Below are 22,662 nucleotides of genomic sequence, written 5' to 3' on the forward strand. Positions count from 1 at the left end.
GGGGTCTGCCTTCCCCCTTTGGCACCCTATTGGGTTTAGCCAATGAGAGGCCAGGCGGGAGATCAGAGGGTCGAAGGAGAGTGAGGTCAAGACTGGCTGCATCTAATGGGTCCTGTTAGGCAACCTTCTCCATACAACCACTCACTCTGTCCGGCTTCTGGTACCTGTTCCCTTCTTTTGCTGCATCAGCCTTCAGGCAGCAAGGCCTGCTTTTGTTGCTGGTTCTTTTGTTAGTTTTCCTCAACCCTGCCCGTATCTTTATAAATGCTCTTGATATTTATCAAAATAAAAGAGTATATAAGAGCTTTATTAAGCTCTCCTCAATTGCACAGACTGTGCCATCTTTATCCTGCTAGGAAGCTGACAGATACAGAGATGAGCCATTTTAGTCCACCTCTCAGATTTGAACTGAAACTGAATCAACTGAAATCCAAGTCCGAGATCCCAACCTGTCATTATTGGGCATTTCCTTCTCGCACACATCCTGGGGGTTGCCAAGTCCCTGGGCTCTTATGCGGGGGCAAAGCTTCGGGGAGTCACTTGCAGTCTTCTGTCACTGGCCCATCCTGGTGACTCCTTTATCACCCACCCATCATCCCAGACTGCCTGGTCCTTTCAGGTTCAATATTGTCGATGCTTCCATGTCAGGCCTGGGACAAAGAGTTTTGGCCACACCAGAAGCTACTGGATTCATGATGTGGCTTCCTCATCTTCTTCCCTTCTTAGGAGCTGCCCCAGAATGATCAACCTATGATCCTTTCTCATTCTTCTTAGCATCTCTCTTTTCTCTCCTTACTTTGGAAGGAACTCCTCTCTCCGCTTCCCACCTCGAGGACAACCAGTATAATCTCCCCCAAAGACTTCAGACCTTTACAAAAGGCAGGAAGTACGACTTCTGATTTCAGCCTGCAAATCTCAAGGCAATGCAAATTGTTTCCAGAGGAGGAGAAACAGAAGGAGTACACACATAAATTAATATTTTAATAAATTCTGATACATATGTGAAGTATTTAACTGAGGTCCTGACATACAGTAAGCACCCAGTAAGTGATGACGTGATTATTATTTGAGCCCTGTAGAAATGTTAGGTGTATCCTGTATTTCAATCCATACTTGTACCCAAGGACTTCATATGAATTGCATACTATTTTGACCCCTCTACATTGCCCATTAATCTCACGAAGTCCATTAAAAACTGTTTTACAAAAATGTAGTACCACGCACGCATTTAACAAGACCTCTGGAATCTCATCCATCCAGTTGAATGTTTCACATATTATTTATATTTTCACCTTTTAGGAAAGCACATTCTGCTACTAAACCTACCCACAAGATTAAATTGCCAGAGCCAAGGCAATTTAGGGTATATGTGAAACCCAATTCAGGTTTCTGTTGAAATTCAATTTCTTTCCTTGCCTAGTAACCTAGATGGCAATGGCATTAAGTGACAATTAATGAATAGCAGAATAACCCACTTCCGAATTTGTTCCTGTGTCTGGGTCATTTTTCCCAGTTTTAAAAGAATGAGATAAAGTGGGCAGTGTGCAGAGTAGCCCCAGATGGGATAGCATCTTGAAAACTGGCATTCTCTGAATACTCATGCAGAATCCAGAAATATCTCATGGTCAGGATGAAAGGTCTAAATTTAATACCAAAAACAGAAAATTGGCTTGTCTTCCCCGTACTCTGCACAGGAAAGTTCTTGTTTGGAAGTTCTGAAATGAGAAGGGGCTGGAGGCATTATGTTCACAGCATCCTCAGATTTTTGTGGAGACCTGGGGAGTCTGCTGATATCTCAAGACCTCACTTGGCCCATGATGGAAGCCTGCAGTGAAGAAAGATGATTTGTTGGGAGGAAATTAGGGAGAAGGTTTGCACTGATACGGTACTCCCCAGAATAAGTACAGGCTCATTTCTTCCTCTTCTGGTTTTGCCTACCCAGCTTTTAAGATTTAACCACCTTCCCTGACTACTGTAGGAGACATCTGTTGTTCTTGTTTGCACTGCATCTCTACCTCTGGTAACAGAATCCAGTTCTTCCTTTTTGGGAGTAGCCCCCCCCAGACTTATCTATCAGAGTCATAGCAATTGATTCAAGAATGGCCTGACACACTTGAGACCAGTGAGGGAATTTGCTGGAACTATTGGAGAAAAGATTCTAGTTTCAGCGAGGCTGCTAGGCTGGAAGAGTGTAAACCTCTTGCTACTAGCAGCCCATTCAGAGGAAAGTGGAGATAAGAGACAGAGAAATGGAGGGAGAAAGAATATCAAGATGACCTAGATCAAGCCATACCTGAAGGTAGAATATCCTTGGACTTCACAATTGCATGAAATAATGACCCTCTCGTTATTTTAATTTTGTACTTAACTGGTCTTGAAAAATACACTTGACCAGGAGTGATTTTTTTTTTTCTCCTCTGAATAACCAGAGCAGAAGTTCACAACCCTGGATGGCCTTGCAGTATCTACAAGGTTAAGTAAGGGAGTTGTAAGGGGCAGCTTTTAGTTTCTCTCCCCTCCTCCACACCTGTCCCCACCCTCTTCTCCACTAGAGGCTGGTGAACTTTTAAAGCACATTTCCATGTAACAGCATCTTCTTATCAGAGGGCTTCAGGTGAGAAGCAGATTGGGTATTTTAGTGTTTTGGTAGCAAGGGATAAGTAGGTTTCAACAACAGTTTGTTGTTACAACCAAAAACTGCTAAGGAATCCACAGCTTCGGTTCTGTGGTCTACAACCATGAGCACCCAAGATGCTAAAATTAACAAGAATTCAGCGGAAAAGACAAACCCAACAATGAATGGCCAGCCACCTCCCACTTACCCATGCCCCTGCTCATCTGACGTAGCCAATGGAAGTGCTTTATCCAGGGATGCCTGGGTGGCTCAGTCGGTTAAGTGTCTGCCTTCAGCTCAGGTCATGATACCAGGGGTCCTGGGATCAAGTCCCACATCGGGCTCCTTGCTCAGCAGGGAGCCTGCATCTCTCTCTCAGCCTGCCTCTCTCTCTGACAAATAAATAAATAAAATCTTTAAAAAAAAAAAAGGAAGTGCTTTATCCATAAGACAGTGGAGTTATGTACACGGATGTTCATAGCACATTGTTCAGTATAGCCAAAAAGTGGAAACAATCCAAATGTCCATCAACTGAGGAATGGATGAACAATGGAATATTACTCTGCCACAAAATGGAATGAGGTTCTGATACATGCTATAACATGGATGAACTTTGAAAACATTATACTAAATGAAAGAAGCCAGACACAAAGAGCCACATACTTATGATTCCTTTTATATGAAATGTCCAGAAAAGATATAGTCATAGAGAAGGAAAGCAGATTAGTGGTTTCCAGGGGCTGTGTGGTGGCAGGTTTTTTTAAAAATTGGGAACTAGGAGATGATGGCTAAAGGGTATGGGCTTTCTTTTTGGGGTGATGAAGATATTCTATGATTAGATAGTGGTGATGGTTGTACAACTTCGTGGATATGCTAAAAGCCATTGAATTGTGTACTTTACTTTTAATAATTTCTTTTTTTTTTTAAGATTTTATTTATTTATTTGACAGAGAGAGACACAGCGAGAGAGGGAACACAAGCAGGGGGAGTGGGAGAGGGAGAAGCAGGCATCCCGCCGAGCAGGGAGCCCGATGCGGGGCTCGATCCCAGGACCCTGGGATCATGACCTGAGCTGAAGGCAGACACTTAACGACTGAGCCACTCAGGCGCCCCTATTTTTTAATAATAATTTCTTAAAACTTGAGTATTGTTGACACACATTGTTACATTGTTTTCAGGTATACAACATGGTGCTTCAAAATCTCTATATGTTATGTTATGCTCACCGCAAGCATAGCTACCATCTGTCACCATACATCACTATTACAATATCATTGACTGTACTCTCTGGGCTATGCCTTTTATTCCCCTGACTTATTCATTACTTAACTGGAAGCCTATTTCTCCCACTCCCTTTCAACTATTTTGTCTAACCACCCCCCACCCCCCCCTCCCTCTGGCAACCACCACTTTGTTCCCTGTATTTATAGGTGTGATTTGGCTTTTTGTTTGTTCATTTGTTTGGTTTTTTAGATTCCACATATGAGTGAAATCATATGGTATTTGTCTTTCTGAGTCTGACGTATTTCACTTAGCACCCTACCCTTTAGGTTCATCCTTGTTATCCCAAATGGCAAGATCCCATCCTTTTTCATAGCTATGTGATATTCCAGTGTGTGTGTGTGTGTGTGTGTGTGTATCTTCTTTATCCATTCATTTATTGATGAACACTTGGGTTGCTTCCATACCTTGGCTATTGTAAATAATGCTGCAATAAACATAGGGATGCATGTATCTTTTTGAATTAGCATAAATTATATACCTTAAATGGGTGAATTGTATGTATGTGAATTATACCTTGATGAAACTTTTTTTTTTTAAAGATTTTATTTATTTGACAGAGACAGCAAGAGCAGGAACACAAGCAGGGGGAGTGGGAGAGGGAGAAGCAGGCTCCCCACCGAGCAGGGAACCCGATGTGGGACTCGATCCCAGGACTCTGGGATCATGACCTGAGCCGAAGGCAGCCGCTTAACAATTGAGCCACCCAGGCGCCCGAAACTTTTTTTTTAAAATAGAGTCAGGGTAGGGGTGGGAATCTTTCAGAAAGACTATCTCATATAACTGGACTTCCCTTCAGCTATTAAAAATGTCAAATACAGTTCAGCCAAGAGACATCTTTGGGGGTTTACAAGGAAGACTCAATATAGCATCTAAGAGGAAAAAAAGTCTTCATGTGGGTGGCTTGACTTGGAATGTAATCAGCCTTCAGTGTTGTGGAATTGTTGCCGAGAAGTTCTTCTTGGACTCTTCATGAGTCCACTCAAGGTTTTATCTTAAATGAATGAGGGGGTGGTAAGTCTTCCTTTGACCTGTATCTGGGTCCTATAGATAGGCTAACATGAGCAGGCTTCTCTATGTCTCTCTTTTTCGGTTCAAGTTGGAATATAAGCTTCTCAGTATACGGATCCCAAGAAGCATGCTGACTGGCCTCAGATTCTTCCTTGTGTTCCAGAGCAACCACATTAAGCATAAAATCCATTCAAGTTTGCGTGCAAAGAGGGGATTCCATTGCTTACTCCAATTTACCCAGGATTGCATTCTCAGAACTGAAAATTATCGTGTTTCTATAATAGTTGCAACAGGCAGAGGAGGAACCAAAAACTACCCGATAAACCACTCTTATCTCTTTCTATAGCCTACATCTGTAGACTCTGTAGAAGGAGCAAATCTAACCATCTTGTTTTTTAAAAAGCAGGGGGGAAAAGGTAAAATGTCCTTAGCTCTTCCAGGGTCAGGCACTGTTCTAATTACTTTACCTGTATTGACCTCTTAATCCTCACATCAGCCTTTGAGGAAAGTATTATTAGAGCCACACTTTATAGGCAAGATCGGGAAAGCCCAGAGAGGTGAGGCTGCAAACTGGCAGACCCAGGTTTCAAATCCTGGTGGCCCAGAGAATCTCCTAATACACCCACCATCAGTTAATTATGCAATCCCTTATATGACTCTTTTATTGTTTCTCCCAAAGTTATTTAAATTATTTAGCTTTTCAAGGTTTTAAGTGTTGCCTCCTCCAACTCCTCAGGAGTATCTGTGAGCTGGAAGGGGTCTTCGTTTTCCTCCAAGTGCTCCATAGGATGCCTCTGCTTGATAGTTCAATAGTCAGAAGGCAGCCAGCAATGGATTCATTTTGCAATGTTCTGTTCCCTCTGCCCGAAAAAATATCCACGTGGCTATTTTTCACTGATCCTTAAACATCACTTTGTCTGATGGAAACTTTCCTGACCATAGGGTCCCTTCAGACCCAAATAAACTCGGGATACTTCATCTGGGCTCCCCCATTATTGGGCCCTTTTATGATAGTATTGGAGTTGCCTTTCAATCGTCTCTTTATCCACATTAGACTCTGCTCCTTGAGAATAGGAGCCCTGTAGTAATTCCTGGCTTCCTTTGCATCCCCAGCAGCCAACACAGGGCAAGGCAAATAGGAGATGCCTCATAAGGAATTTGAACATTATGAGGAAACGTAAGGAATTGTTTCCCTTTTTGTTTGTTTTATTTTGCTGTAAGACTGATGCTAGGGGCGCCTGGGTGGCTCAGCTGGTTGAGCGCCTGCCTTCGGCTCAGGTCATGATCCTGGAGTCCCAGGATCGAGTCCCACATCGGGCTCCCGGCTCAGCGGGGAGTCTGCTTCTCCCTCTGACCCTCTCCTCTCTCATGCTGTTTCTCTCTCTCACTCTCTAATAAATAAATAAAATAAATAAAATCTTTAAAAAGACTGATGCTAAATCTGTAGTTGGTTTCTTCCAAGATGTTTGAACAAGCAACTAAGTTTTCAGGGCGTGAGGAATTTCATTTTTTTCCTTCTCATAGTTTCCTTGCCAGCTGACATCACGAAGTACAGCGGTCTCCAGTCCTCACCGCGGCTCAGGGCCCGTAAACGCACTTTGCAAGTGGGCGGGGCACCTCACTTTGCCCAGCCAGGTACTTTGGCCCCAGCGCGCGCCCGCAAGGGCCCCACGGAAACGCCCCGGCCCACCCGCCGGAAGTGACGTAATGCCACGGCCTAGCAACCGTTGCCAAGGAGCTCGTCTCTAGGAACCCTGTAGAGCCTGGATGCCTCCTGCGGGGGGGAAAAGTGGTTTCTTGAGGAGAATTTGAGGTAATCTCGCCAACACGCGCTCGAAAACTTCCCCGAGCCCCCCCAAAAGGAAACAACTCCCTCCTCCTCCCCTTCCCAGGGCAGCACCTTCGCCAGTGGAGGGTCGCCGCAGTTAAGACCCCAGCGCTGGGGTCGGTGCCTGCCGGGCCTCGCGGGGTTCCGGGCCGCTCCGCCGAGGGTTGAGCGGTCGGGGAGCCCAGCTCACCCCCCCGCGAGGTGTCTGGGTCGGATGTGGGGTCCCCTGCCCCGAACCCCAGGGGCGGGGGGAACACTATTTTTGGGAATCCCAAGAGGCTGCTGGTCCAGCGCTCATGCCGGCCTGGGACCAGGGCAGCGTCGTTTCTGTCCCGAGTTGTGCCAGATAAACGTACGTCCTGGTTTTAATTCTTCCCCCACCCCCGTGGGCTCTTATGTGGGTAAGTGCTCGTGAATTAGTGTGGCGACTTTCCGCTGGCAGAGGGAGAGTAATTGCTTTTGCTAATTTTAGAGCGCAGAGCCCACTGGGCATAGACAGCCTACCTGTTGAGTGCATCTTTGTCCTTCGCGGGTAACCATCTGAAAGCTGGTGGGCACCTGGGGGGGAAGCCCAACTAGTTTCTTTTCCTCTCCTGGTACGTTTTACTCGTTTATCCAAGTTGTTGTTTTTTTGTTGTTGTTTTTAAAGGGGAAAAAAGTATATGTGTGTGTGTATGTTATATATTATATACATATAACTTCTAAATCATTAAACTTATATATGTAAGTGAAGGTTATGACGTGGATTTTTACTTAAAATATTTTTAACAGTGAAAAACTTGCATCTCCAATGTGGATTTTTATTTAATTTATGAAAAAGTTTTCCTTTTGTAGATTAAAGGAAACCGCAAAATTTTAAAGCACATTGCTTATCCTTTCTACTATCTTTTGACTTATTTTTTTAACAATAATAATCATTTGTTCATAATTTTACATGTAATGTTTTCCAAATATCCAGCTCCACCCACCCAATTAAAAAAAATCTATTTCAGAGCAAAATGCATGCAGCCCCAACTAATGTTTTTGATAAAATAGCATCTATTCATTTCTTAGTTAAAAATTATTAAGGAGCACTGAAGTAATTTTTTCTTTATTTCTTTTTTTAGCAGTTCATTTTTTAATTCCTTTTTTAAATGGCTAGTTTAAAAAATTGCCTGCCTGCAAAATTTCTGCCACTTCTTCCCATACTAAACAATTGATACCTTCATGCAGGAAACACTAGGAACCTTGGTAAAGCTGCTTCAGCTTTTTTCAGATATTTAATTTTTCCAAAAAGTTATGATCACCACCAACCGATTAGGCTTATCTTTCTTTTTCTGGCCTTGGGCCTGTGAACACATTTATCCAGTCTATAGAAGAAGTCACTGTTTTGATGCGGTGGGTATTCACAGATAGAATTAGGCACAGATAGGTCCTCACAGAATTTACATTCTAGTAGAGAAGAGAAAATGTACATAAGTACTAGTACAAAACAGAAAAGTAACTCTAGGAAAGCAGTGCAGATAAAGTGTGGTTAACTTGGAGGGCAGGTGCTGCTGCCGTTATTCTGATGGAGAATGTGGGAGATAGCTTGAGAATGACTTCCTGGAGGAACGCGCATTTGGAGGGCAGATCTTGAGAGACCGTTAGGATTTGCACCTGTGGAGATCAGGCGAGGAAGAGTCTTTCTAGGCAACAAAACAGCATTAACTGAAGACAGAGGTAGAGAAACTAGGGAGCAGTAACTTTCAGTCGGGTGAAATTTAGAACAGTGAAAGGTAACAATTTGGAAATAAAGGTGGGAAAGCTAAATTGAGTTAGATCTGAAAAATAAAAATTCAAGAAGTTTGGATTTTATTTTGTGAGCAATGAGAATCATACAAGTGATTTGGAATAGGAGAGGCCGGGGCCAGAAAACTGGAGGCTGTTACCTTATTGAAGGCACAGGGAAATGGGCCTGAATTACTCGACGGTGGCAGAGTCGATGCCTACAGTCCATAACATCAATGGGTGAAGAGTGCTTGGTGGAGGAAACCAGAACAAAACCAAAGAATGCACATCCAGGCTAAAGCTTGCGGCCTCCGCTCAGCTTTGTTTGGGTGTGACTGTGTACAAATGTGTGCCCAGGGTTGCCAGATCTGATTTTGAAGAGAAACTGGATGTCTGGATTTAATGTAAAAAAAATCTCCCACTTTTTTAAACATGGGCTGCTAATTAAAAAAAAAAAAAATTAGAAGCATGTCTGTAGCCTAACAAATTTTTACCCCTGGGTAGTTGTAGAGCTGAATGGGAGAGATGTTAATGTAGGTGGAATTTATTATTTGTCCATGTGAATTCAGTGTTAATTCAGATGATGGCTATCTTACCAGGTGTATATACAAAACATTTGGTATTCAATATTAGCAGTATACTGTAACATTCATAATAAAGTCTTCACATTCTGATTTCTTTCAACAAAATACCCCTTTTCACAGCATTTTGTATGCCATGAGGAATTATACTCTTCATTCCTACTTCCTATAAACTTAATACTGATTTTTTTTCCCATAATGTCTGTTATCAGTATTGAGGAATTTTATCTCTATTTTTAGTTATGACCTAAATATGAGTGATCAAATCAAATTCATTGTGGACAATCTCAATAAGGAGCCTTTTAGGAAGAACTATAATTTAATCACATTTGATTCCCTGGAGCCAATGCAACTATTGCAAGTTCTCAATGATGTTCTGGCTGAGATTGACCCAAAGGTAAGAGTTTTCTCTTTCTTGTGATGAAAAGGATAGAAGGAAAGCCATTTTTTGCCTCTAAATATCTGTGAGTCTTGGGCCTTATTTTCCATTCCTATAAAGTAATAATAAATGATCTTTAAGATTTTTCTACTAGCTTAAAAATTAAATTATCTGCTTGTACCTTATTTAGAAGTTATTTCTCTACTCCAAACATAAATTTATTTGGTCCTGGAATGAAAATGCTTTTACAGAGGTTTTATTGTATTGCAAGTTAGGTCATGTCTCTTATATACTGGTCTTTTCCACTGGATACTTTTTAACCTTGACATTCTTAATACAAATCCTGATCTGACTTGTATGTACCCTCACTTGGAATCTGGGGGCCTCCATACTTAATCTGTTTTATGAAGAAACCATTGTGCCTGTTATGCTCTAAGAGAACAATTTTGTCAGTGAGTTTAAATATGGTTCTTTGTTAGATATACAACAATAACATATTTTTTCAATTTCTTTATCTGTTAGCAAGTTGTTGATATCAGAGAGGAGATGCCAGAGCAAACAACCAAAAGGATGTTGAGCCTTCTTGGTATCCTTAAATATAAACCTCCAGGAAATGCCACAGACATGTAAGAATTTGATCACGTGTTGCTTTCTTAAAGCTATGCTTGAATATCTAAACTTTCATGGGCTACAGTCAGTCTTTCTAGGCAATACCTGGTCTCTCTGTCAATGGCTTTAGAACGTCACTGAGTTTCAAAATAATCTTGAACTTTTAATGTTATATTGTCATGTAGAAGTCTTAAGTGGGTCAGTTTTTCCCTCTAATCAAAAAAGTTAGGCAAATCTCACTACTCCATTTTATCATTTATCATTTATCTGCCATCCTAGATAAAAACAATCACTTAAACTTGCCTGGTCAATGAAGTATTAAGGTAGACTGTACCAATTAATGGTTACAGTACAACCTCCCCATATAGTCCAGTGATATATTCGGGCCTAATTTTATGTTTATTGTTGATATACAGAATGACTTTAGAATAGCCTTGGTTTTTTTTCTTTTTTTTTTTTTAATAGTCATGGAAGGGACGCCTGGGTGGCACAGTCAGTTAAGCGTCTGTCTTCAGCTCAGGTCATGATCCCCGGGTCCTGGGATCGTGTCCCGCATCGGGCTCCCTGCTCTGCAGGGAGCCTGCTGCTCCCCCTGCTTGTGCTCTCTCTCTGGCAAATAAATAAATAAAATCTTAAAAAAAAATAGTCATGGAAAGCCATCAAGAAATTGTAAATTAGGGTTTGAGATTTTATTTCTTTTCAAGGTTTATTTGTTAATAAGCGGGGGGAGGGGGGTTGATCACCTGCACGTGTTTATTTTCTTTTTATAGGAGTACCTTTCGTCAGGGTCTGGTGATTGGAAGTAAACCTGTAATTTACCCAGTGCTCCACTGGCTTCTTCAGAGAACTAATGAACTGAAGAAAAGAGCATATTTAGCTCGTTTTTTAATAAAACTTGAGGTACCAAGTGAGTTTCTTCAGGATGAAACTGTGGCTGATACCAATAAACAGGTATACAATACACAAATGGTATTTTTAAACTATCTGTAATGGATGTCAAGGTGCACATGTTCAAATACCTGTTAATCTCTCTTTAGCTTATTTGCTTCTCTGTATTTCCAGGTGGCATCTAAAGGTAAAATGGTTATTAATAATGTTCAACTGTAATCAGGTATGAAAATATTGACTTTTTTTAAAGATTTTATTTATTTATTTGACAGAGAGAGACACAGCAAGAGAGGGAACACAAGCAGGGGGAGTGGGAGAGGGAGAAGCAGGCTTCCCACGGAGCAGGGAGCCCAATGTGGGGCTCGATCCCAGGACCCTGGGATCATGACCTGAGCTGAAGGCAGACGCTTAACGACTGAGCCACCCAGGCGCTCTGAAAATATTGGCTTTTGCACACAAATACTATTTCAGTGATAGGGGTATATAGATAGAAAAAATCCTGAGATTAGGATTTTAGAATAATTTATTAAGAATTGTGCGTAGATAGGATTTTGGGTTTGGGACTGCAGAACACTTTGCTGATCAGTTAGATGATTATACAATTTGTCATCCAAATCAGAGAGAAATAGACTATCATAATAATTACATGAAGGCAAAGGTATAAATTCACACTATCCTGGACAAATCAGGACCTGTGAGCCCCTGAGAGGATTTTGTATAGGCAAAGAAGCTAGGCTTGAGATCTCAAAGGACTTCCCAATCAGGCAGAAGGTAGAGAAAGCGCCAGGAGTTTGAAATCTCAGTGTACTTTCTCCTAGAGTTTTAGGATGATATTGGGTTCTGGCCTTACAGTCTTAAAGCTCTTGACTACTTTTGGGGCACCTTGGTGGCTCAGTCGGTTAAGCGTCCAACTCTTTGTTTGGCTCAGGTCATTATCTCAGTGTCTTGAGGTCAGTCTCAGGCTCAGCCCCGAGTCTGCTTGGGATTCTCTCCCTTTCCCACTCCCTCCTCCTCTGCTCCCTCCCCTCCCCACTCACAAGTGTGTATGCTCTCTCTCTTTTCCTTAAATAAATAAATAAAATCTTAAAAAAAAAAAAAGCTTAAAAAAAAAAGTTCTTGACTGCTGAGGATTCTGGCTGGTCTGAATCTTGGTCCTGGGATTTCAAAGCACATTCCTGATCAAAGACTATGGAAAGAAGGGATTCAGGTTTAAGGTTTCAAAGGACTTTGATTTAAAAAAGTGCCCCTGTTTAGCCCTTTGTGCTTTTATTCTATGCTATATACATAGACTGATTTGTGCAGTTTGTTGTGAATAGTTTGTCGGTCTATCCCAATAGATTATGAGGTGCGTGAAGACAGGTATCACGTCTTATCCATCATTGTTTTCCTTCAGAGTTTTGTAGAGTTGCTTCTATACAGTATGTCCTCAAAATTGGGATTGAATCAGAACAATCAAAACTAAATGTTTTTTCACCCATATATTTTGTTGTTTTGGATAGCCATGGCAGTCACTCAAAATAGAGTCAATATTGATCTCTTAAGACATTTTGGGTGTTGAAAGATTTATGTAAATAATCATGTCAAATGTTATTAGTAGATTTCATGGGAGAAGTACAGCAGAATGAGACTACCCCAATTCCTACATTTGAAGGCTTTACATAATGTAAGAAATAGAGAAGTGTAAATGTAAAATATTTTCTCCTTCCTACACTCCCTCATCAATAAACCTGATAAAAACTAATTCCTCTGGAAGAAGTTTATTAATAGCTTTTACTAAATATGCACAGATAATTAATGGAAGAATTAATAATAAAGACATGTTTATTCTTAAAACATATCTGAGGTATAAATCTAAAATGACTTGTACATTTAGCCAGTCAGTTAGCACAGAACCTAATAAAAAATGTATGTTGTCTTTCTAAATGAGGAGTTTTAGAATAAATGATTTACAGATTTGTAGGATATGATCAGTCAAGAAACATATTAATTTCCTGTCATTGCTCACAAAAAAATACTAATTTTAAAGAATTTTGGGTAAGAGTTGTAATTTTTTTCATTCATCCAGCTACTTTTTATTGAACATCTATATCAGTTATGCATCATGCTAGGCCCCAGAGATACTAAATTATACAGGATAATAGTATTTTTGTCCTCTTGACTCTCGCTGTCTAATGGAGGGGGACAGAGACAGACAAGTAACTAGGCAATTAAAATTTTACATGATTTTTATTCTGATATCATGACACTCTGATCTAGAATAGGTACAGGGCTAGAGAAGTCTTCTCTGAGGATGGTGGTATCCATGCTGAGACCTGACAGATGAACTGAAATTATCCAGGTAAGGGGTGAGGAAGCCATAAAGTATTTTCAGAAGGAATGGGGTGTGTAGACTGGAGGTGAGAGCATAGAATATTCCAAGGATTGAAAGATCACCATAGCTGGAGTATAGAATGTGAATTAGGGGAACTAACCAGAGAGGAAGCTGGAGAAGTACTTAGTGACCAGATTATACACACCTACTTTTTTTTGTGTCTTATATAAATGTTTAAGGATGTATTTTTAATGCTATTATATAATGATTTAAGTAATCACTGTAAGTTAATCAATAACCTGATGAAGAAAAGTCTATTGGATCTAGTCATTAGTTTATAATTTTTTAATTTGTCTTTTAGTATGAAGAGCTAATGGAAGCCTTTAAAACTTTGCATAAAGAATGTGAGCAACTCAAGACATCTGGATTTTCTACAGCAGAAATAAGAAGGGTAAAGAAAAGAAAATATAGTAATATATTTTTTTTAGATTTGAATATTAGTTTTCCCATTTTTGTTTTTAGTTAATTCAGTATGAGTCTTAAAACTATATGGGAGCTGGGGCGCTTGGGTGGCTCAGTTGGTTGGGTGTCTACCTTTGGCTCGGGTCATGGTCCCAGGATCCTGGAATTGAGCCCCGCATTGGGCTCCTTGCTTGGCGGGGAGCCTGCTTCTCCCTCTCTCCCCTGCTCGTGCTCTATCTTTGTTCTCTCTCTCTCTCAAATGGATAAATAAGATCTTACAAAAAAACCAAAACTATATGGGAGCTAGTGATAGCAAGTGACAGATTTTCTTTTGTCCAACCTTTGCTAGTTCTTTACTGAAGAAATTAATGATACCAAGGTAAATTCATAATGAGTTCTTATGTACTATATAGACTACTACCATGGATTAAAAAAGATTACATTTTGGGTCTTTCTCTCTCTCTCTCTCTATATATATATACAGTAAATATCTATTATATAAAGTATAAAATATATATAATAGAAAATAGAGACGAGAATAAAGAAGAAAAAACCATTCAGTTGCTATCCTTTCAGACTTTGTGTGTATGTTTGTGTTGGTGAGTATTTGGGATCATGCTGTACATAGTTATTTGTATCTTGCTTTTTTAATCATTGCATATATTCACATTGTTATCTTTCTAAATATGATTTTTTTTTTTTTTTATATTGGGACTTGGGGCAGAGGGAGAGGGAGACAGAGAATCTTAAGTAGGCTCCACACCCACAGCCTGGAGCGCAACATGGGGCTTGTTCTCACGACCCTGAGATCATGACCTGAGCCAAAATCAAGAATTGAATGCTTTACCAACTGAGCCACCTGGGCACCCCCTAAATATGATTTTCTTTTAATTTGGGGGGTGGTGAGGCAGAGGAAGAAGAAGAGAGAGAATCTCAAGCAGACTCTCCACTGAGCTCAGAACCTGATGTGGGGTTTGATCTCATGACCCTGAGATCATGGCCTGAGCTGAAATCAAGAGGCAGCCACTTAACCAGCTGAGCCACCCAGGCACCTCTAAATATGATTTTTAATGACTAAATAATTTTGCATAGTATGGATAAGTTAACCATTTTTGGTTTCTTATTTTATTTTTTTGCTATTATAGGTAATGCTGTGCTTATCGTATACATAAATTTATTTTGGGGTATCTGTAATTGTTTCCTTAGGATAAATTTATAGAAATATTAAAACATATGAAAATTTGGGGGACTTTTGACACATGTTACTTCATGGTCTCTAAAAACAATTTAACCTTTTCACCAGGCATGTAACTTCTTTCCCTAAACACGTGCTAATTCCACTTTCGTGAATTTTGTATTTTTAGAATTCCTGAGTTATCCATGCCATCTTTATCTTCTGAATTAGGAAACAGTAGAAGTTGCTTGCTCAGGGAGGCCTTCCCTGATTCCCTAGATGGATTAGTTACCCCAATTCTTTTTGTTTTATAATACTCATCACACTTATAGTTACTTTAATGTCTGTTTTCCCAATTATCTTTATTCCCTTTGAGGGCAAGGGCCATGTCTGTCTATCTTGTTCATCACTGTATCCCCAGTATCTATCACAATGCCCCGCACATGTAGGTTCTCAATGAGAGTTTGTTGAGTGTATTAGGAATGAAAGATGAGCTTACATTTAGTGGGGGCGAAAGACCCATAAATAGGATACTTACAGTATGAAGGAACAGTGATGGACATTCATCCACTATTCCTCCGTTATGTCATGTGAATAAACTGAAATGATAAAATGACTGAGAGTCTGTCATTTTATTTTCATTATTCTTGAACATACTCTTTTTAGAAAATATGACAAGCAAGAATAGGAAATAATTCACTCATAATCCCACACTGTAGAGATAAGTACTATTGACATTTTAGTGAATATATTTAAATCTTTTTCTTTGTATTGTACTATAATATAAGTGTTGTAATCTGCTTCTTCCAGGTAATGTCATATCATGAGTTTTTCTGTCATTAAACGTTCTTCTGCATAATTTTTCATGACTTTCATTGTATTGTGCCATAGTTTATTTAATAATTCTCAGGCATTTGGTAATTTACAAATTTTAGATATGACTAGCATCTGCGAGACTCCTCATAGAGAAGTCTTTGATCTCCCATGCATATTTTTTTTTTTTAAGATTTTATTTATTTATTTGAGACAGAGAGAATGAGAGAGAGAGAGAGAGAACATGAGAGGGGGGAGGGTCAGAGGGAGAAGCAGGCTCCCCGCCAAGCAGAGAGCCCGATGCGGGACTCGATCCAGGGACTCCAGGATCATGACCTGAGCCGAAGGCAGTCGCTTAACCAACTGAGCCACCCAGGCGCCCCACCATGCATATTTTATTAGGACAAATTCCCAGACGTGGAGTTACCAGGCTAGATGGTATATATATATATATATATATTTTTTTTTAAAGATTTTATTTATTCATGAGAGATAGAGAGAGAGAGAGAGAGAGAGAGAGAGAGAGGCAGAGGCAGAGGGAGAAGCAGGCTCCCTGCGGAGCAGGGAGCCCGATGCGGGACTCGATCCCAGGACCCTGGGATCATGACCTGAGCTGAAGGCAGACGCTTAACTGACTGAGCCACCCAGGTATCCCTAGATGGTATATATGTTTAAGACTTTTGATATTATTCCTTAGTCCAATGCCCCCAGTAGGGAGTAAGAATGCCTAGTTCCTCAGATCCTATCAATGCTAACTACTATGTATATTTTTCTCTTTAGTATTACTGTGATAGGCTATTAGTTTTTTAAGTTTAGGAAGGATTTTTTGTTTTCACTAGAAAATATTATGGAGCTGGTTAAAAGGAAGGTGGTTTATTTTTGAAGTCTATATTTTTAGGAAGGGAATTGGTTAATTGACAAAGCCAGACAGAAATTTATGTCTTAAAAACATCATAGCCTCGGGCGCCTGGGTGGTTCAGTTGGTTGGGCGACTGTCTTCGGCTCAGGTCATGATCCTGGAGTCCCGGGATGGAGTCCCACATCGGGCTCCCTTGCTCAGCAGGGAGTCTGCTCCTCCCTCTGACCCTACCCCCTCTTGTGCTCTCTCTCTCACTCTCTCTCAAATAAATAAAAAATAAAATCTTTAAAAAAACATCATAGCCTTAAAAATAATTTTGATGGAAAATTGGCAGAATGTATAGTTGGGTATTTAACAGAGCAGATGGGATGTCAGCAGCTGTCGTTCATGGTTTTAGGCCTGTACACTTTCCATTATAGAAGACTTGAAAAATCGTGTGCCCATATTTGGAATCAGCACACAAATGTGCTGGTTGGCAGCTTTACCTTGCTATACTATAACCTGTTTTGGTTGCTTTTCTGAATGAACACTAAGCTGCCAAATAAATTATCCTGTATAAAGAACCCTAAGGGGAAATAAAAATACCCTTTATCCAAAAGAGGATCTTTGTTCCTTAATGATCTGGTTATAAGTAGTGAAGACAGTCGGGGCGCCTGGGTGGCTCAGTTGTTAAGCATCTGCCTTCAGCTCAGGTCATGATCCCAGGGTCCTGGGATCGAGCCCCGCATCGGGCTCCCTGCTCCACGGGAAGCCTGCTTCTCCCTCTCCCACTCCCCCTGCTTGTGTTCCCTCTCTCGCTGTGTCTCTCTCTGTCAAATAAATAAATAAAATCTTAAAAAAAAAAAAAAGTAGTGAAGACGGTCGATGCACAATCATACGAAAACTTTATTTGAAATCTACAAAGAATGCTTTTTCTTATAATGTCTCCGTGACTCCTTTTTAGGATATCAGTGCAATGGAGGAAGAAAAGGATCAGCTCATTAAGAGAGTTGAACGTTTGAAGAAAAGGGTAAGGCAAGAATTAGCACTGTAAGACTTTGGCCCCAAGTCCCAAGGACTTGCAAAGATTTAGGAATAGAAATAAGGATTAAACAAGGCATTGGTGTACATCTGAGGATGGACTCAAATGACATTGACAGAAAGGGAATCTCCCTAGGCAGTAGCCCAGAACTTTTAAGGACCTGGAGTATGGAACTTTACTGTCATCTCTAGGGAGTACTGTTTGCCAAAAAGAAATAAGTGGATGTCTGAGTCACGTGACATGCTAATTTCTTTTAACTTGACAGTAACATGTACTACTTAATTCCCTTACTGTAGGTGGAGACAGTTCAGAATCATCAACGGATGCTTAAAATAGCAAGGCAACTTCGAGTTGAAAAAGAGAGAGAAGAATTTCTTGCACAACAGAAGCAGGAACAAAAGAATCAGGTATCCTCATAAAAGTTTATATTCTCATGATGAAAGAAATAGTAAATTTGATCATTCAAATATAAAGAAAAAAGAATTCTACAATTGTAGTTCATGTTTCCTTTTGTTAACATGATGGAATACTCTTAAGAGGATTTTGTGGCACCAATAGCAATAATACTACTTTTTGGGTTCTGTACCCAGTATGTATCTATATACTACCTTTTGGCCTATGCTTAACTCATGTTGACCCAACATGAGTTGGGGCATTCATTGTAATGTTAAGCATTAAGATTAACTGCTGATAAAACTGGTAGAATCTCTAAAGGGTGTCCTGAGATTCTGGTGCTATGAGAATATCCATTTATACTACTGATCACGGTATCCACTAGAATTTATTACCGTGGCAAATAAGCAAATCATGAAAAGGCTCAAAATCACCCATACTCCACATTTTTAGACTTTGCCTTAAAGAAAAAACAATTTGGCTCGAAAGGATTACTTTTATTAAAAATCTGTCTTAAAACTAAGGAGACTTATACATTAAAAATATACTTCAAATCAGCTCCATTTCCTACTCAATGAGATGTTTGACTCTTTTGGAACTTGATTTGGCATCATGGTAGTTCCCCTGAACCAGTAAGCTGCATTGCTTGGGCCCTGAGTGGTTACTTAGCATCAGTGTCTGATTCTAAGACATCATCTGTGAGAATGCTAATATTTCTTAGAATTAAGAAAACCATATTAGGGGCACCTGGCTGGCTCAGTTGGTGGAGCATGCAGCTTTTGATCTTGGGGTGGTGGATTCAAGCTGCACATTGAGTATAGAGATTACTTAAAAATAAAAAAAGGAAAAAAAAAGAAAACCATGTTATAACAAGAAAAGCCTGGTGTGTATATTTCTTTACCAAGTATTTTTCCTTGATTACTAAGTACAACCAATAACTAAAAATAAACTTTCTGAAAGCTTTTTTTAAAAAGGCTTTACATGAAAAGGTATTGAGAAAACCAGTTACATTTTGGGCCCAACAGTAATTTTCTTAGTTCTTATTATTTGTTCTTTTTATATTGCAAGAATTATGTGGAACTTGTATTTTTCTTTGCTTGTCTATGTGAGTGGTAGGTTTCAATAGACTAAGCAAATAATGGATCTATTTGTATTTTAAAGCTATTTCATGCAGTGCAGAGACTGCAAAGAGTACAAAATCAGCTGAAAAGTATGCGCCATGCAGCAGCAGATGCAAAGCCTGAAAGTAAGTGGAAACTATTGTATGATACAGATGATCAGAGAATATTAGTTAAAGCAATCAACTCATGGGAATTAATTATCATCTAGTGATAGCTAAGCATTTTAAAGTATCATTTCCTAGTTAATGGATGAGAGCCCTGTTAAAGACATCCTTGAGTTTTTACCTGGGGTTTTATAATTCCCATTCACTGTTTGGTCAGAGAGTGCAGGGAGTGAAAACCACCGTGGAGGGAGGCTCTCTGGTGTATGAGCATATAAAATACTTAGGATGGATGTTACGAAAAAGATAGGTGGAGAAGATGTGAATAATTGTTATCAAGCCTGGGCTATAAAGAAAAGGAATAAATGTTGGACCCTTGGGTTGTGCTAATGACATGGGTATCCTGGCTCTTTTGTCACATGAGCTTTACTTAGAAGATAAATTGTGATATTTCCAGATTACACCACCAAATCCATCCCAGGCATTTTTAAAGTTTTATTGCTCATCAGAAGGGAGACCATGTACACTGGAAGCGCAGTGGAAAGCTCTCATCGGTACTGGAGAAATATTCCAGTGTAAAAATCTAGCTGCTCAAGGGATAATTCATCTTTCTGTAGTATTATATGAAATATTATACTCTAAGCTATAAGTCATAGAATAAAAAAGACAGACAATAACATGTGTTAGTGAAAATGGAAATCTCATATGTTGCTGGTGGGAATATAAAATGGTGTGACTGCTTTGAAAAATATATCTGGCAGTTCCTCAAAAGGTTAAACATAGAGTTACCATGACCCTAGTTTCATTCCTAGGTATCTACCCAAGGGAATTGAAAACCTATGCCCGCACAAAAATTTGTACACAAATGTTTACAGCAGCCTTATTCATAATAGCTAAAAAGTGAAAACAGCCCAAATGTCCCTAAGCTGATGAGTGAATAAACAAAATGTGGTATATCCACACAATGGAATGCAAAGGAATGAAGTATTGATATCTACTGCAACATGTATGAGCCTCAAAAACATGTTAAGTGAAAAAAAACCAATCACAAAAGACCACATATTATACGATTCCATCTGTATGAAATGTCCAGAATAAGAAAATCTAGAGAGATAAAATCAAACTAGTGATTGCCTAGAGCTGAGGGGTTGTGGGAGATGACAGCTTGTGTGTATGTGGTATGGGGAGGAAGGGACTGCTAATTAGTATAGAGCTTCTTTCAGAGCCAATAAAAATGTTCTAAAATTAATTGTGGTGATGGTTGTGCAACTCTGTGAATTTACTAAAAACCATTGAATTACACACTTTAAATGTGTGAATTTTAGGGCATGTAAATTATATCTCAATAAAGCTCTTAAAAGAGATAATACAGTATTTCCTTAATTCTAGACCCATATTCTTTCCCATTTTAATTGTTTTTGCCATTGGGATATATCTTACATTTTATATGTACATTTACCATGATATTTGTTATTTAATCAATGGCATCTCAGAATCAAGGAAATATAATATATTTAATTAATATTTGAAAAACCAGTATAGTGTTACCTACAAAACATATGGTTAATACATGTTAATTAGTGGCTTTCCATAGATTCTCTTATGCCTCTTAGTCTTATAAATTCAGATTCAAGCAATACTTGGAAGTTGCCAGGCATTAGTTGTTGGGGTCATTTCATTCTTCATTCACTAAGTTTTCACTTTTTAGGAGAATGTTAATTTTCAGGACAAAGAAAAAACTTTTTTATGATTTTTTTTTCTCCTTTCTATAATCTATATCTTTTTAGTGTATATTCTTTGGATTTGATGTAGGTTCCTTCACAGTTTAGTGCAAAAAAGTAAGATAAATCTTCAAAAGAAACCCATTAAATATAGCCATTTAAGAATTAATATCAATAAGTAATTTGTATAGGCCTACTCTTACTAAGTACTAGAACTTACTATTAATAGTGAATTTTTTGAAATGAAGGTAGTGTGTATAAGAATTGAAAGATTTGGGGGCGCCTGCGTGGCTCAGTCGTTAAGCGTCTGCCTTCGGCTCAGGTCACGATCCCAGAGTCCTGGGATCGAGCCCCGCATGGGGCTCCCTGCTTGGCGGGAAGCCTGCTTCTCCCTCTCCCACTCCCCCTGCTTGTGTTCCCTCTTTTGCCGTGTCTCTCTCTGTCAAATAAATAAATAAAATCTTAAAAAAAAAAAAAGAACTGAAAGATTTGGTATGCAGAAAAACAAGTAGTTGATCAGTGCAGTTTAATACAATTTATAATGTTCACCTGAAAATGTATTTCTGTAATATCTGTTGTCCTCAATCTTACTAGGTTAAATATTTCTTGCTATTATGTTTTAATTTTGACAACTACACAGAATATCCAGAGGTATTTATAGCATTAGCAATATTTCATTTTTTATTTGAATTGATAGTCTTTATTTTGCATTGGCTTTCTAGCCTAAAGAGAAGTTGTTTGGGCCAGGAAATACATAATTATTCACTTAGTAATAAAATTCACAAATAAAATTGTGTTTTATGCATCTCTTGAGATGTTGGTGTAAAATATTAATATAAGTAATATGTTAGTAGATGCTGCTAAATAATAAAATCAATTGCATTGTTAAGTAGTAATAGAAATAATTATCTCAAACCTACAGTGCATTAATTCAGTATTTGTTGAACATCTACTACATGTCAGGAACTGTGCTGGGTGCTAGGAATAGAAAAAAGATGTTTAGGTTCTCACAGTCTAATACAGGAAAGACAGGCAATGAATAGTGATCATGTAGCTTTACCAATTTGCTGATGAAGCTCAGCACAGGGTTCTATGAGAACAAAGAGGCAAAGCACCAAACCCTATCACAGAGTCAAATGGCTTCCTGGACTAGGTAGCACCTGAGTTAAGTTCAAGTCGGAAAGGTGAAGGAGTAGAATACATTCCATGCCAAGGCACAGTGACCTGAAACAACATAAATATAGTAGATGAAGGAGAGATAAAAGGGTAGGCTTCTTCTGACTGCTTGTCTTTGAAAAGGAGGTGAGAGCGGGAGGGAGTGTACAAATGAATGAGGAAGACAGTACTGTGCCTAGACTGAGAGAGGGTAGTAGTGTAGGGTGATTGTGTGCTGAAGAGAGTCAGTCAGACAAATGGAGATTGAAGATCCATGAGGAGAAGGTGAGAAGTGATAGCGGCCTTTCCTGTGTGCTGTGCACTGAATGTGCAGCAATTACCACAATATGTTAATTGTTGGCATTATCTGAATCTGACTCAACTCAACTCCAGACTAGTCACCAAGTCATAATTGGTCTTTCTATTTCCAGGCCCTAGCATGCTAAATTACACACAACAGGCCTTCAGTAAATAGTCTGTTAAGTAGTTAGGAGGTAGGAGTAGAGACCAAATCCCTGTATAGGAAGAAAATGATCATTTCCTTAGATAGGAGGGGAGTTAAGTAAGAAAAAAAGGGCTGAAAACATAAAA

At 39.3% G+C, this 22,662-nt stretch overlaps 1 protein-coding gene across 7 annotated transcripts in view; it reads left to right on the plus strand.

Annotated features, from left to right (window-relative positions):
• IFT81 (intraflagellar transport 81) overlaps window positions 1–22,662 on the plus strand; it is a 181,884-nt gene that overhangs the window by 93,852 nt on the left and 65,370 nt on the right. For 3 of the 7 annotated variants that reach the window (XR_004681410.1, XM_035016970.1, XM_035016966.1), the window contains exons 3-10: window positions 6,431–6,719; window positions 9,305–9,461; window positions 9,966–10,069; window positions 10,823–11,003; window positions 13,613–13,702; window positions 17,503–17,568; window positions 17,877–17,987; window positions 19,135–19,219. Coding sequence is in view for 6 of the 7 variants with exons in the window: in XM_035016970.1 (XP_034872861.1) it covers window positions 9,318–9,461; window positions 9,966–10,069; window positions 10,823–11,003; window positions 13,613–13,702; window positions 17,503–17,568; window positions 17,877–17,987; window positions 19,135–19,219 (781 nt within the window). In the remaining variant the exon portion in view is untranslated. Of the gene's footprint in view, window positions 1–6,430; window positions 6,720–7,054; window positions 7,136–9,304; window positions 9,462–9,965; window positions 10,070–10,822; window positions 11,004–12,774; window positions 13,279–13,612; window positions 13,703–17,502; window positions 17,569–17,876; window positions 17,988–19,134; window positions 19,220–22,662 lie in introns of those variants that run through there. The other 4 variants (XM_035016967.1, XM_035016968.1, XM_035016969.1 and 1 more) reach the window with 4 other exon arrangements.

Source organism: Mirounga leonina, unplaced genomic scaffold (genome assembly GCF_011800145.1).
Source record: "Mirounga leonina isolate KUSES-001 unplaced genomic scaffold, KU_Mleo_1.0 Mir_171, whole genome shotgun sequence".
NCBI lineage: Eukaryota > Metazoa > Chordata > Mammalia > Carnivora > Phocidae > Mirounga > Mirounga leonina.